Raw genomic sequence first — 16303 nt, 5'->3', positions numbered from 1 at the left:
GATTTATTTCAGAGGTGAATCAAATGTGAGGTATTTGCCCTGAGTTACAGAGCTTATTGGCAGAGCTTGGGTTATACACATAGCCTTTGAAAGATTCCCGTAGCACTTTCCCAGTTACACATTCTGAAACCTATAGCTTACAAAGTACATGCTATTAAGGAAACTGAATTTACACACCTTTTCATATCTTTAAAGTATTGTTTTACTTGGAACATCAGCCTTCCACTAAGTACTCTTATGTAATTAAAACAATACCAACTAGAAAAAGTTTTATAAATGGTCAGAAATTACCTTGTTTAGTTTGTGATAATGTCTCTAATATTGGGATTTCAGCTCAGTTACTGATTTGTAATAATCTTTTATCTTTATACAATCCTTAAAAAAACAAGCTGTATAATTAAAATAGTTCATACTTTTAAAGTAGTAGCTGAACTTTGCTCCTGAACATTTTGTCTCCTTCTGTGTTTAGTAAGTATGTTTATGAAGAAGAAATGTCAACATATTTTTGCTTGTGGTCTAGTGTTTGGAGGTCTGGGTTATAGGTCTGATCGATCTTTTTCTGATTCTAATACTGTCTTCCTAAGTGAGCCACATGCATGACAAAAAAGATTTTGAAGGTTTGAGGGACCAGCTTGAAGGACCAGTAGAAAAGAAATGCCTTGACTGGTTTTCTAATCTGAAAACCAGACGTAAAACTGTTGGCCACAGGCATACAGGATACAGTTATTCTCTGAAACAGCTCCAACTTTACTGTTATACAAGAAAGTCAACCCCACAATCCTACCTAAAAATAAGCTTGATGCTAGACTTAGGTAATTTTTTTATTATTATTATTTATTTATTTTTGTGTGTATGTGGTACGCGGGCCTCTCACTGTTGTGGCCCCTCCCGTTGCGGAGCACAGGCTCCGGACGCGCAGGCTCAGCGGCCATGGCTCACGGGCCCAGCCACTCTGTGGCATGTGGGATCCTCCCGGACCGGGGCACGAACCCGTGTACCCTGCATCGGCAGCCGGACTCAACCACTGCGCCACCAGGGAAGCCCTTAGATAATCTTTTAAAATATGAAACATATGGAGTTCTAAATATGAAATATATGGACATATGCAAATATGTATATATGTAAATGCTTTTGTGTCACATTAAGTACTTATTTTAAGAGTTCTTTGGCCAAGGACAAGAACTTTTACTCTTTTATAATAGGTTACTGTTGCTTGGCTGTAATATTAGTTAGGAAGTTTGAACATTTAAACATTTCCTTCAGCAGAACTTTCTCAGCTTCTGAGACAATGTTAGGTCCCCATACTATATGTTTCTGTGGAACCTGGCCCCCTGTACTTACCCCCTCATAAAATGTACTTTATTAGAAGTATTTCTTCGAGCTGCTCAAATTTTTTTTTTTAATATATAAATTTATTTATTTTTTGGCAGAGTTGGGTCTTGGAACTTGCACAGCCTTGCACAGAACTTGCACAGCCTTGCTGTGCACGGGCTTTCACTAGTTGTGGTGAGCGGGGGCTACTCTTCGTTGCGGTGCGCGGGCTTTTCATTGTGGTGGCTTCTCTTTGTTGTGGAGCACAGGCTCTAGGCGCGCAGGCTTCAGTAGTTGTGGCATGCAGGCTTCAGTAGTTGTGGCGCACGGGCTTAGTTGCTCCGTGGCATGTGGGATCTTCCCGGACCAGGGCTCAAATCCGTGTCCCCTGCATTAGCAGGCGGATTCTTAACCACTGCACCACCAGGGAAGTCCTGCAATATTTTTTTTAAACTTTTATTGAGAAGGCTTGTATTTTTAAGGAAATAAAGTTTGTTTTCTTCCAAATGGAAAAATGAGAGACATCTGTGGCCCTCAGTTTATTATGTAGTACTTTTCCCTACATCCTATTTAGCCTATTAAAGATACACCTATTTCTCGGTAGAACTGTTCAATCTACAAACATAGAATATCATTTCTTATCTAACATTCTGCAGTAAGATGCATACATAAGATATCTTAAAAACCTAGGCTTCAACATGTTCGGGGAAATTAATCATACTACAATCGTCCTGTGATGTCATCTTGCACATTTAAGTATATAGTAAGATTAGAGTGTAAAATTATTATAGAAATTGGAGAATATTTGTAAAATAACACTTTCGGTTTTAACAAATGAGAAACAAGTTGGTTAGTTTTTGTGATGAAGTTGGGTTCTTTTCTCACTACCTAGGGCATAATAAATTTCAGGTAGATTCAAGATGTTTAGTATTAAAAAAAAAACCTGTAAAAGTACTAAAAGAAAATGGACTAAGAGTTTTTATAGTCTCAGAGTGAGGAAGGTTACCTAAGGAAGATTTTTAGAAATCCAGACACCATGATAGAAAAGATTAGTAAATGCAATTACATAATAATGAAAATTTCTGAATATTCTGTAAATGAGGTTAAAAGACAAAGCGGGAAAAAGTATTTAGTATTTTCAACAGAAATGACTAAGAACTAAAATTCCTTTTATAGCTCTCACATGTACCAGTCAGAAAGACAATAGAAAATTTCACTTCAAAGAAAAGTAAAACCACAATGCAGTACTGTTTTCTTACTTCTCAGACTGAAAGGGCAAAAGTTTTGATGCAGTATTGAGCTGGAAAGGGTGTGAAGTCCATAATATATTGGTGGTGAGAGTGTAAATTGGTATAAGCTCTTCAAAAGTCAAGTTGACGATTCTGTCAAAATGTTAAATGTGAGGGGCTTCCCTGGTGGCGCAGTGGTTGAGAGTCCGCCTGCTGATGCAGGGGACATGGGTTCGTGCCCCGGTCCGGGAAAATCCCACATGCCGCAGAGCGGCTGGGCCCGTGAGCCATGGCCGCTGAGCCTGCGCGTCTGGAGCCTGTGCTCCGCAACAGGAGAGGCCACAGTGGTGAGAGGCCCGCGTGCCGCAAAAAAAAAAAAAAAAAAAAAAAAAGTTAAATGTGCGTGCTCTTTGACTCAGCAGTTTCACTAATAGAAATTTATCCTATGGTTAATAGCACACGTATGCACAGATAAATATATAAAACTATTCATTGTAGCATTATTCTTGGTAACAAATGATCGTAAACAACCTAAATGTTCATCAGCAGAAGACCCTAGTTAATTAAATTAAAAAAGAAGCACATTAGTACAATAATTCTGTGCAGCCATTAAAAAAATACCAAGGTATAGCTCTATGTGTTATTAAGATCAATATGCAGTATATGATGTTAAATGAAAACTAGCAAGATGTAGAACAGAGTGCAGAATGCTTCTAGTGGAGAATATTGGCTAGATATGCATATAGTATCTCTGAAAGGACAGTCAAACTGCACCTGGAAGAAGGAGTTGGGGTTGAGAGTGAGAGTGAGACTTTTCATTGTATGCTCTTGTTCTCTTTGCTTTTTTTAAAAAAAAATTTATTTTATTTTTGGCTGCATTGGGTCTTCATTGCTTTGCATGGGCTTTCCCTAGTTGCTGTGAGCAACTACTCTTGGTTGCGGTCCGTCGGGTTCTCACTGTGGTGGCTCCTCTTGTTGCAGAGCACGGGCTCTAGGCACGTGGGCTCAGTAGTTGTGGCTCGCGGGCTCTGGAGCACAGGCTCAGTAGTTGTGGCGCACGGGCTTAGTTGCTCGGCGGCATGTGGGATCTTCCCGGACCAGGGCTCGAACCCGTGTCCCCTGCATTGGCAGGCAGACTCTCAACCACTGCGCCACCAGGGAAGCCCTCTCTGCTTTTTTAAAAAAGCATATGTTACATATTTTTCTACACAAACAGAAAAAAAAGTCATGCTTTTTTAATAAGGGCAGATCAGCCATATTAACAGTTTATTTTATTTTATTTATTTTTTAAACAGTTACTTTTTAAAAATTAGTTAATTAATTTTTGGCTGTGTTGGGTCTTCGTTTCTGTGCGAGGGCTTTCTCTAGTTGTTGCAAGTGGGGGCCACTCTTCATCGTGGTGCGCGGGCCTCTCAGTATCACGGCCTCTCCTGCTGCGGAGCACAGGCTCCAGACACACAGGCTCAGTAGTTTAAAACATTGTCATGTACGTAATTCAGGGCAAAAATTAACGAATCCAGACTTAAACAAAACAAAATGTCCACATTTCCCATCTGACTACTACTTTGTCAGAAAAGGGAGTATGCAACTTCTAAAGAGGTTTACGAGAGCTGGGCTAAATATGAGAGTAGGGTACCATTAATGAAAGGGAGGGGGTATTTCTAAAACTGATGGGCCCAGCCTTAACCCTCTAGCCAGTGCAGTATTCTCAAAGTATAAAAAGAATTTCCCAATGTTACTGTAACTATTCCAGTTCTCAGGTGACCTTTGGGATCAGAGTTGCTCTATTTAAAGACATGGCCCAGACTTCCCAGGTGGCGTAGTAGTTAAGAATCCACCTGCCAATGCAGGGGACACGGGTTTGAGCTCTGGTCCAGGAAGATCCCACATGTCGTGGAGCAACTAAGCCCATGCGCCACAGCTACTGAGCCTGCGCTCTAGAGACTGCGAGCCACAACTACTGAAGCCCACCCGCCTAGAGCCCTTGCCTGCAACAGTAGAAGCCACTGCAATGAGAAGCCTGCGCACCACAGCAAAGAGTGGCCCCCGCTCGCCACAACTAGAGAAAGCCCGCACGCAGCAGCGAAGACCAAAACGCAGCCAAAAAAATAATTAAAAAAATAAAATAAAGACATGGTCCAGGAAACAGTGAATGCTAGACCGTAAGCCTCTATTTAAATCTTTTAAAAAATAGCAGTTCACGTTGGGGCAGCAACAAGGCAATTGGGGTACAGTTTTAAATAGAAATTTACTCTTATGCCAGAAATTCTGCTGGGTATAGAAGTAACTTCTGGAAGCACATTACTAGTTTAAATGAGTGCTTTATAGGGCCAAGGTATTGCCCCTTGATACCAGAGTACTGAAAGTGTGTGCTGTAGCTCTAAGATGTCCTCATGATATTTGCTGTGTATCTTTGGTGGTTTAGGAAACCGTTGTTTTCGTGATTGTAACTTAAGAATTTCTCAAGACTAACCACCACTTAAAACCTTGTTTGTGACTGTGGTCTATGTTTTTCTCGCATGAATAAGGAAAATCCCGAGACAGCCAACATCACAAGAACTGTTAGAAAAAATAAATTGAGAGACTCATTTTAAATCTTGGCCTTGAAAAGAATATATCCCTACATGCTGAAACTGGAAAGAGCTAAGTAACCAAACTTACCTAGAACACATGACAAATTATGCTATGCACTTAGTAACTTTATTCTCTCTAGATTGTTTTGCAGCCTCGTGAGAGAGCTGTTGAGTGGCAATAAAAATCACTCATGCAGTAAATAATTACTGAGCACCTACTATGTGGCAGGCACTGTTCTGGGCATGGGGCACACGGCATAAACAGACAAAATCCCTGCCCTCATGAAGTTTAGATTCTGACAAAATGTATAACATGTCATACGACAGTAAGTGCTCTGGAGAAAAACGGGGGGGCGGATGCTTAATTTTCAGTAGGGTGGTCAGAGGCAGCCTCACTAAGCTGACAGTTGAGCAAAGGTCTGAAGAAGGTGATGGAGCCGGTCAGGGCTGAGCATCCAGGCAGAAGGTACACTGAGCCCAGAAGCCCTGAAACATGTTTTTCTGGCATGTTCCAGAATCAGCAAGAAGACCAGTGTGGCTGGAGTGGAGCAAGGGGTGGAGGGGGTTGTAGAAAATGAAGTCAAAGTCGAGGGCCACTTACTTAGAACTTTGTGTGCCATGTTAAGGACTTTGGCTTTTATTCTGAGAAGGGGAGCTATAGAAGGATTTTTGAGAGGAATAACTTTTAAAATGATCCCTCGCCTCTTGTTTGATAGTAGACTTTTAGGGGACTTGAGCAGATTTTGGTGGGTGGAGAGATCAGCAGCTTATCTTTATAGACAGGTTAAGTTTCAGGTGCCTGGTAAGATATCTTAGTAAATATCAAGTAGGCAGTTAGATATCCAAGTCTGGAGCTCAGGAGAGAGATCAAGGAAGTGATAGAAATTTGGGTTTTAAAGCCATGAGCCTGGATGTGATGACAAGGGATTAAGTGTAGAAAAGAGAACTGGGGCATGCCAACACTTGGAAATTGGGCAGATCCTCAAAGAGGAAACAGCAAAGGGGATAGGAGAAGCTGGTGAGGAAGGAAGCAAATCAGAAAAGTATCTAGAATTGGACTAATACATGGTAGCTACTAGCCACATGTGACTTTTTCATTAAAGTTTAAAATTCAGTTCCTCAGCCGCACTGGCCACATCTCAAGGGCTCATTTCATGTGGCTCCTGGCTATTCATAGGGACAGCACAGATACAGAACATTTCCAACATCACTAAAATTCTATTGGGCAGTACTGATCCAGAAGCCAGCCAAAGAAAATAGCTCAAGGACAAGGGAGTGTGTCAAAAAGTAATTTGAGGGACTTCTCTGGTGGTCCAGTGGTAAGACTCTGTGCTCCCAATGAAGGGGGCCCAGGTTCGATCCCTGGTGGAGGAACTAGATCCCACATGCACGCTGCAACTAAGAGTCCGCCTGCCACAACTAAGACCTGGCGCAACCAAAATAAATAAATTGTGTTTTTTTTTAATCCATTAAAAAAAATAATAAGGGGAATTCCCTGGCAGTCCAGTAGTTAGGACTCCACGCTTTCACTGCCAAGAGCCCAGGTTCAATCCCTGGTCAGGGAACCAAGATCCCACAAGGCAAGACACAGCCAAAAAAAACCAGTAATTTGAGGACTGAGATTTGACCATTGGGTTGTTACATGTAAATGACTGGCAACCTCTTGACAAGAGAGCAGCTTTGGTAGAGTGGGAGGCAAAAGCCTGACAGAAGTGTATTCAGGATAAATTGGACGATAGGAATCAGAATCACAAAATATAGACATCTCATTCCCGACCTTGGGCTCTGGCTGGCAGCTGTCTGCAGTCTACCTGGTATGGTCATGTCTACTCTGCCGCCACTGCTGCTGAGGGGCCTGACAGGCCAGCCTGCAGCTCACGGTGCTGCATGCCCAGATGCATTCCAAGCCACCATGGGAGCAGCTCAGGACCATGGATGTTGCCATTGGGCTCACCTTCTGCTTCCTGTTTCCTCCTGCCTGGGGCAGGGTCTTGTCATAACTGGAGAGCTACAAGAAGCAGGAGTAAAGAGGGCTGTCCTTTCCCTTCTCTGTGACATGACCACCCCTAGCCTGTCCTGATCATGTCTACTGCATTCCTGGCTGGCCTCCCCTAGATCATGGCCTTCAGTTAGTGACCTTCTGCAGCTGATCTTCATGACCTCTCTTTCTCCATGCTTGACATCCTGGGACCACATACATTAGTTTATAAGTCTGCTTAACAATGAAGTCTATTTAAACCTTGGAAAAAAAGAAAAGAAAGAATATATAGACACCTTTTTAAAGATTTGCACAATTCAGACAGCTGGGGTAAGCCTACCATGAAATAATTGTTGACACTGTTCCAAAGACAAACACAGTTCTCACGAGTAACAGTTGAAGCTTTATGTTGCGTGAAAACCCCTGGCCCAGTAACTCTCAACCCTAATAGACTTGCTTGAAGACCTCCTAAAACAGGATTGCCTTGGCCCCTCCCCCCAGGGATTGATAGTTGGGAGGGACCCTGGCATTGTTTATGCGGAGTTTTGCTTTGTTTTTTATTTCCTCGAGTGATTCTAACATTCAGCCACAGTTCAAGACCCACTCACTGCCTTAGACCAAAACAAAAATACCAATGCATAATGATTCCCAACCATGGTCCAGAGTTATATGGAACTTTATCAATATACTGGAGAATTTATAAAGTGATGGCACATACTTGATGCAAAAATGAGTCATGTAGTACTGCAGTAAGCTTTTCTGCCAGTGATTTGGAGATTGAGAACATTAAATCCATCAAGAAGGAAATCAACACCAGATAATCTTAACACAGACTTTAACACTACCCATGGTGAACAAACATACAGGTTTGATTATTTTATGGGTGCTGTTACTCTCGTAGCACTTTATCTGATGATTCCACTTCTGCAAAGAAAAGCTTGTTAATTATAAAAGCTTTGTTTGAAGTAGAATCAAATTCTAAACTTGGGGAATCACATTTTTTACTTTGAAACTGGTAACCTCTTTAAAACCAGAAAATTTGGGAATTCCCTGGCGGTCCAGTGGTTAGGACTCCGCGCCCCGCCACTGCAGGGGGCACATGTTCGATCCCTGGTTGGGGAACTAAGATCCCATATGCCGCAGGGCAACTAAGCCCGCTCGCTCTAGAGCCCATGTACCACAATTAGAAGCCCAGTGCCACAACAAAGAGCCCGCATGCCGCAACTGAGACCCGACGCAGCCAAATAAAATAAATAAATATTAAAAAAAAAAAAAACCCACTAGGAGCTGTAACTGTTTTTCTCAATCTGGAAGCAAATATCACTGAGTAGCTATAGATACTAGGATGTGTCCCTTCCCTAAAATCCCTGAAGCACTTTCTACATTTGCCATTTATCTCATTATCTAATCCTGTATTCACAGCTTTTTGTATTGTGATGTGACTATGAAATAAGTGATCTGTTACAATACACAGGTCTCCTATCCATTGGTTTCAACCTCCACCTCAATCTAATAGGGCTAAGGACTAATTTCCCCTTTCTCTCTTTACCAAAAGAGTGCTTTGAACTATTAAATAGCCACTGAGAAAATAGGAATAATCTAAAACTTGGATAATTAATTCCTAAATAATCAAAAAACAGATTAACCCTGCAGTCTAAACCTTTGTGATTGCATTTGGAAATACATTACTCCTACTCTAATTATTTTAATATTTCTACTATCAAGGCAATATCTTGAAAGAAAGAGATGGACTGAGCATTTGCTCACCAAGTCCCAAATAACTAGAATCTTAAGTGTAAGAAAGTCTACTTCAATAAAAAGGAATTACTACCTTACAAGACAAATAGCAAACTCACAAACCCTGCATTACATCAAGCATTTATAAAGCAAAAAATCATGGAAATAATTTCCTTAAATCATTTCCAAACTATCACTGCCTCAAGACAAAACAAGAAACTGCTCAATGACTTTCCTTTAATCTTTTCTTTGATAAGCAGTATAGTGGAATGATAGAGCTGGAGATCTGAAACCAGATATCCTGGGTTCAAATCCTAGCTCTTCCACTTGCTGTGTGACCATGAGCAAGTTATTAATTGGTATGTGCTTCAGGTTTCCTCATTTTCCTCTTCTGTAAAATGGTACTAGTACCAATACGTACCTGCCTCATAGGACTCTTGTGCAGCATGAATGTGTATCATTCAGGAAACTGCCCACAGCATGCATATTTTTAGTAAGTATTCAAAAGATACAAGTGATTTGGTTATCTGACGCTTGCAGAAACATATATTTCAAACTGCTGCTTAATTTGAAGATTCAATGTATTGTAGCAAAAAATATATCATTTCAGTAACTAGACCTTTGGAAGTAGTAAAGGAGAGAAATGAGATTAACTGGAGAAGAACAGAAGAATCTGATTGCACTGCTTTTGAGTTACAAGAGTACCTGCTTTATCTTTCAAGTAAAAGCTTGCTATGGAATGCTCAGCCTTCCATTCTGGTCAAACCTGATATAAGGTAAAGGTTGAGCTTGCTTGAAAACTTTTAGATTTTCAGTAGCTCACACAAATTGAGAAAAACCTTTCTCAGTTCTTTTCCAATCTTTAGCATGGTTAGGCAGACAGTACCCAGTGCTGAAACATTTGTCATTTGTGAGAAGCACTACAGTTCAGTGATTAGGAATAAAGGCATCAGATGCCAGGTTAGAACTCTGCCTCTGCTTCTTGGCTGTGTAACCTTTGGCAGGTTACTTAACTTCTCCACCTCACGGTCCTTATCTGTAAAATCTGGATAATAATAGCTGTTATCTCAGGATTGTTGGGAGGACTAAATGAGTTAATTCATGTAAAGCTCTTAGGACAGGGCCCAACGGAGTAAGCACCAAAAAATGTTACAATTCTTATTCAGATCGGTCAGTGTAAACATTTCCCTGGTATTGATGACATTAACTGTATAAAAATATATCTTGATTTCACCCAGAAAAGAAGAAAAATAATCCTAATTTCTAATTTTCCATGTTTTTGTATTGTTACCAGACATGAGGTAGTAAGTACAGATGCAAAGGACGCAGTACAGGGATCACATCTTCATGCAATTAACCTAACGTCTGAAGACTGGACCCTAGGCAGAAAAGAAAATCAGGACGATGACTTGAGAGCATCTTTTAGATGTCACACATCTGACAGGGACTGCCTTAAGTATTTTCACTGAACACCTTGTTTTTATCTTCTATGTGTTAGATTTCTCAACTTTCAAACACTTAGTCTCTTCCCAAGTAGTTTAAAAAAAAAAAAGTTGCATGAATAATTCTAGCTAATTAATAATGCCAGTAGCATTACCAAAACGAAGAACACATTTTGCTTCTCAAGACAGCCATCACCTCAATAATTTTATACCAATTTCTCACAAGCTGGTAGCAAGCAAGTATAAATAGCTGGCTTAGCTACAACAGGATGAATTGGTGTTTTAGTCTGAAGAATTTTAAAGCAAGCCAAGTAATTGTATAAAATTTAAATTTTATGACCATGTTTGGACCTTTTTACATTAAACACAATGGAAATGTTCATTTTTTCCCCAAAGGAAAAATTTCTGAATCATCACTATGTTGCACAGTAGAATAAAAATATGAATCCAGGTACTTATTCAAGTTTCTAAAGAATTCAAATAACAGATAAAATTTTACTTCCAAAATCTGAAGTCATCAACATGATTTTGTAGTACTGTATCACAGGCTTTACCTAAAAATTCAATATTCAGATAAAGATAGTCCCCTAGTCACATTCTTTAAAAAGCCTCTGCCCCACCACAGCTTCCTGAGATCTGTGAAGAAACTGCAGTCTTGTGATCAGGCTTCATACAGTACTGGCAGTTTTGTACTTGTAAGGAAAAAATAGTGACCGATTTTATGTGTCAATCAGTTGTAGTCTGCTGATCTGATTAGAAGCCTTGACAAATGCCTGGTGGCGATTGCATATAACTGCCAAGCATATGGGAATAATACAGTAGCCCATCGTTTTGGGGTCAGCTCTTGTACAAGAATAAAGGAACAAAAACATCTGCAAGTAAGGTATCAGAAAAATAACTGTCCAAAACCAGAAAGGCAGGGAGAGTAACCGAGCTTTCAAGGAGTGTGTCCATGTGGTTCCTTCAAGAGGCTCCTCTGGGTGCTGCTGAATGTGTTCCAAGGCCAGCCTATTGTAAGTCTCGTTGATTTCAAAAACATAGTAAAATGCTGCTGCACTTGCTAACAGATACAATCCCACTCCAATCCATCCCATACGCTGACGGAAGTTCATCATTCTCCATGCTCTGTGCCTTTGAGTTAAAACAACAATAACAACACAGTGAGGGTCTAGTAATGCTGTCATGTCAGCTGTTCCAAATGTACTTACTTTTCGTCCAATGAGCTCTAAAATACTCCCTAACACATTTGAGGTTTAAAATAACTAAATTAAATTTACATCTATTAAGAAGTATAAACATCTTACAGGTTGTTTTATGTAATAGTTATGCGGAAGTAGAGTTTCAGTATATATAAAGTGCTTTTTACTGAATCCCACAGATAAATAAATCACTAAATCTGGCTTAAATAGGTCCAGCACACGTTCCCTTAAATTGTAATTAAACTAGTTCCCTAGGGAACATTTCACTTCTATACTTCAAATACTTTCTGAATTAACAGTATTGCTTCAGACATGAAAACTTGGTTCTACAAGTCAAACCAATATCGGAGCCCCCAAGTTAAGACAGCAACTCTTAAACACTTACAGTGGTCCCGAAAATCTTCCTGTTCCCACGGCAAGCGTTAAAGAGTCACTCAGCTCTGAATAATCGGGTGGCTTTGGCATTTCAGAGAAAGCCACCATAAAAGAAATCCCCGGGGTCACCGGCTGGGAGAATGGTGCGCACGGCCAGCCTGGAGCAAAAGCTAATTGTGATTAAGCACAGCGTGACTGCAGCCGGTCACGCGGCGGCCCGGCCCCTGTCGCCGCTGCCGGAGCCCCAGCCTGTGTCACTCGGCCCAGCCGGGAGCCTCCCCAGCCACCCTGGCCTCCCCTGCAGCCGGCCCCGCCCCCTGTCGTGCTGCAGCGCCCGCCGCCGCGACAAGGCTGCGCGGGCGGCGCCAGACTCGGGCCTCTCCGCCTTGCAGCGCCGGGAGCCCAGTGCCCGGCAGCGGCCACAGGCCGAGCCTACAGAGCTGGGCAGGTCCCGGATCTCACCTCCTGTCCCGGTTGGCCCGCCCGCCCGCCGTCCCGGATGCTGCCGCAGTCGGGGCTTCCGGCTCGGGCCGGAAGCGCGCTTGCCCCGCCCCCCGAAAGGCCCGCCCCCTCGTGACGTTAGGGAGCCTCCGCCGTGGCACCGCCTCCCCGAGCGCTCCCGAAGCAGCTCTGCTGGAACTCGGGGGAGGCTACGGAGACGCCGGTTGTAGCTCTACCCTTCAGGTGGGCGGCAGTCTGGGCCTGGCCGTTTCAGCGCTCCTCAAAGCCTCTCCCTGGTGCTTCGCTCGCGGCTCTGATCGCCCCCGTCGTTCCCCGGCGCGCCTCTGCGCAGTTTGGATATCCCTCCCGAGTGTCCATGCGAGTGCAGGAGAAGCCGCTCTCCCGCTCCTCGGACCTGGCCGCCCGGGAAGCGTTGGAAGCAGGCCCTGGTACCTCGGCCACCGGCGACGCAGCCAGACATGACTACTAGATAACTGCGAGGTGAAGTGGGACCCCGCTGTCTGCTGCGGGGCTCCCGAGGCCGGGAGAGGGTAAAGTGGCTGCTTGCCGCAGTGCGGCCGGTCGCCGGCGCGGGTGCGCGGGGCTTCTCCGGGCTCGGGTTATTCATTTACAACTTGAACTGACGTGACTACTTCATCTTCACTGCCCGTCGGAACTGCAGACGCTGACGAGACTTAACTCGGTTACCGTGGAGGAATACTGTGAGTTGCAGTAGCATCAGTGGCCGGGACAAATTGGAATTTAAATGTGTTATTTTGGGCATCATGACGCTAAGCCTCTTAGAAGACTGGTGTAGGGGGATGGATGTAAACCCGCGGAAAACGCTGTTGATTGCCGACATCCCCCAGACCTGTAAAGGGCAGAAATTGAGGAGGCTCTGCGATCTGGTTTTGCTCCCTTGAGCGAGTACCGACTGCTCGGGAGGATGTTCCGGAGGGAAGAGAACAGGAATGCAAGCTTAATAGGACTTAACTGAGGAGACGAGTCATGCTCTGGTCCCTAAAGAGATACCCGGAAGCGGGCGTGCCTGGGGAGTGATCTTTAAGACCCCTGACCCAGACAATGAATTTTTAAGCAGGTTACATGAATTCCTAGAGGGAGAGGGCGTGACATTGGGTGAGTTTACCAGAGTTCTTGGGTATGGAAACGACCTTTTTGACCTAGACCAGGACATGATCCCAGAAGTGCGGGCCCCTATGTTGGCACAGGCATTAGATGAGGCTCTTCAGCCTGCCCTGCAACACCTGGAATACAAAAAGCTGAGAGTATTCTCAGGCAGTGATCCTCCAGAGCCAGAAGAAGAAGAGTTTGAATCCTGGCTGTTTCATGCCACTCAAATGATGAAGACATGGCAGGTGTCAGATGCCGAAAAAAGGCGATTGCTAGAGAGCCTTAGAGGCCCGGCATCTGATATCATTCGCGTCCTCAAGATAAACAGTCCTTTAATTACAGTCCCTGAATGCCTGCATGCTCTGGAGCAGGTATTTGGGGTTACTGATAATCCTAGGGTGTTGCAGGTCAAATATCTGACCACTTACCAGAAGGATGAAAAAAAATTGTCTGCGTATGTACTAAGGCTGGAGCCTTCACTACAGAAACTGGTAGAGAGAGGAGCAGTTGAGCAAGAAGTTGTGAATCAGGCCCGCCTGGAGCAAGCCATTGCTGGAGCAGTCCACAGCACACCGCGCAGGAAGTTTGCTCTGTCAGAGGATGGCTCAGCCCCTGGCTTATTGCAGTTACTGACACTAATAAAGGATGAAGAGGCAGCTGAGGAGGAGGCGGCCCTCCTCCAGGCAGGATTAGAGGGGCATTTCACCTAAATCTTGGGAAATCAGGAAGGGCTCTCTGGCAGTGAGCAGAGCATAAGGTAGAACAGTCTGTATGCTCAGTGACAGACATTAACCAATCCCTATCTTGTGTTGCCAAGTAACTCATTTTTGTGCAGTTCTCAGTATAATCCTTTGTCATTTCTGTGCCCATTTAATGTCTCCTAAATGTGTCATTGACTAGAAGGATGTAGTTCTGCACTGGTATTTATATATTTAAATTCACCCTGTGAATTTTTTTTTATCACACACAGTTGTACAAAAAGTCTCATCACTACGCACATGTGATACTCTTAGAGGACAGCCAAGGCTCAGGTGCATATGCTGATCCGATCTCGTTCAGATGTCAGCTTGTATGATAATAGGTGCAAGTGTAGCTGTCAGATGTGATAATGTGTCATAGATAGTTTTGGGCTGTGTACGGCCCTACATTAATCATGAAGATCGTGAGCAGGGGTTAAGAGGTTATTTTCTGTGTGAATCGGAATTTTATTGATTCTATGCCATCAAAACAAGAGGCAGAATTAAATGCTGCAGTTGGTCAGTTTGCAGCTGCTACCTCTAACCCCAGATTTCTGATGTGTGTCTCAAAGCATCTAGTTCTGAATATCATTTTAATAGGTTACAAAATTATAGATGTGAACTTATAAAATAAATAAATGTGAATAAAATGACCTTTTTACCCAGTTTGTTTGTATCAAGTTTCCAAGGGAGATTTCACTTGAACAAAGGGTTCCAAAAGCATGAGTCTGAAAACCACTGAATTGCACGGTCTTAGTCCCTTGGACACTTTTCTCCTGGTGCCCAGGTGGGTAGGGAGTAGTTTTCTAAGTGAGAGTGCCGGCAGGACCTTCTCCTGAAGTACAATAGAATGAAATGAGACTGTGTAAATTAGTGCAAGTAGCAGGTTCAAAGGCATCAGGGCGTTGAATCTGGAGGGTGAAAAGAAAGACAGGAACATTGCATACCTCTGCACGGCAGACTGGACTAAATGTTCCATGTACTTCCTCACTTAATCCTCTTAAAAATCCTGCAATATAAGAAAACAGCTAGTTTCAGAATTCTGTCATCTGCCTTACTGCAAGGCCAATGTTCTTTCCATTGCTAAGAAGGAGAAGCAATCCTAAGGTGTCTGGACCCAGCCTCACAAGGGAAGCAGGGCAGATTGTTAACAACATTTAATAAATGAACTATTAGTATGCGTTAGTGTGGACTACATCTTAATCACTACTGCAAACTGGACACTAAGAAGTGGGGAGTATGAGAACCTGTAAGACCCACAGGCAGCAGGGAGGGTGGACATGGGTTAGTGATTTGGTCTCTAAAAAAAAAAAAAGAATGAAAGCATGGAGAAAAAATGAAAATTGCTGAAAGATCAGACTGAAAGTCTTTATCTTTAATAAAAAATACCCCCAAAGAACCAATTCTGGGATATACGTTTTTGGTTTAGATTCGAAGGCATAGTATAATGTTTCTGTTAATGACTAAATGTCATGGTTTCATTCTTTGTAAGTTCCCGTAAGTTCTCACACTATGGAAGGTTAAATACACATCAAACCATCATGTTGTACCCCTTAAATGTATATAATTTTAACTTGTCAGTTACACTTCGATAAAGGTGAGGAAAGAGAAACTAAATACTAGATGATATATGGATAAATTCAAAGATGTAATTCCGATCTTGTTTATAAGCGTATAGTCATTTATTTGCCACCTTAGTAGTAAGAAGTGTTATTAGCTGCATTTTGCTGATAAACAGACACTGTGAATGTGTGCACACATGGGTGTTAATAAATGTTGCACCTCGAGGCTTCCCTGGTGGCACAGTGGTTAAGAATCCGCCTGCCAATGCAGGGGATACGGGTTTGAGCCCTGTTCTGGGAAGATCCCACATGCCTTGGAGCAACTAAGCCCCTGCACCACAACTACTGAGCCTGCGCTCTAGAGCCCAGGAGCCACAACTACTGAAACCCACACGCCTAGAGCCCGTGCTCCACAACAAGAGAAGCCACTGTAATGAGAAGCCCGCGCACCGCAGCCAAGAGTAGCCCCCGCTCGCTGCAACTAGAGAAAGCCTGCACACAGCAACGAAAACCCAACACAGCCAAAAAAAAAAAATAATTAATTAATTAGAAAAAAAATGTTGCACCTCTCCTGTATGTGAGGCACCG

General features: G+C 43.0%; 2 protein-coding genes across 3 annotated transcripts; one reads left to right on the top strand and one right to left on the bottom strand.

Annotated features, from left to right (window-relative positions):
* Positions 1 to 9672: 9672 nt before the first annotated feature.
* TMEM251 (transmembrane protein 251) lies at positions 9673 to 12339 on the bottom strand. 2 transcript variants are annotated; one of them, XM_029238589.1, is made up of 3 exons: positions 12307 to 12312; positions 11855 to 12002; positions 9673 to 11401 (listed from the first exon to the last, which is right to left on the bottom strand). In XM_029238589.1, exons 2-3 carry the CDS (start codon positions 11950 to 11952, stop codon positions 10990 to 10992), a joined length of 510 nt encoding a protein of 169 aa, XP_029094422.1. In that variant the 5' UTR covers positions 11953 to 12002; positions 12307 to 12312; the 3' UTR covers positions 9673 to 10989. The 2 variants fall into 2 exon arrangements, with proteins under 2 accessions (XP_029094422.1, XP_029094424.1); XM_029238591.1 differs by lacking the exon at positions 11855 to 12002 and having other exon boundaries at positions 10105 to 11401; positions 12307 to 12339.
* A 144-nt stretch (positions 12340 to 12483) lies between these two features.
* On the top strand, positions 12484 to 16018 carry MOAP1 (modulator of apoptosis 1). The gene is given in 3 exon segments (XM_029236470.1): positions 12484 to 13161; positions 13164 to 13273; positions 13275 to 16018. Coding segments are annotated over 3 exon segments (1053 nt in total). The 5' UTR covers positions 12484 to 13070; the 3' UTR covers positions 14127 to 16018.
* Positions 16019 to 16303: the final 285 nt, after the last annotated feature.

Source organism: Monodon monoceros, unplaced genomic scaffold (genome assembly GCF_005190385.1).
Source record: "Monodon monoceros isolate NGI ecotype Baffin Bay Population unplaced genomic scaffold, NGI_Narwhal_1 Super_Scaffold_21, whole genome shotgun sequence".
NCBI lineage: Eukaryota > Metazoa > Chordata > Mammalia > Artiodactyla > Monodontidae > Monodon > Monodon monoceros.
The sequence above is the reverse complement of the archived record's forward strand: the minus strand, read 5'-3'. Positions and strand labels throughout refer to the sequence as shown.

What these genes read in the sequence shown, in the direction of transcription:
- TMEM251 (XM_029238589.1), bottom strand. Translation starts at nt 11,952, where the DNA reads ATGGTGGCTTTCTCTGAAATGCCAAAGCCACCCGATTATTCAGAGCTG. An exon ending in GGAAGATTTTCGGGACCACT is followed by an intron (nt 11,402 to 11,854) that starts GTAAGTGTTTAA and finishes TTTAACTCAAAG; the next exon opens with GCACAGAGCATGGAGAATGA.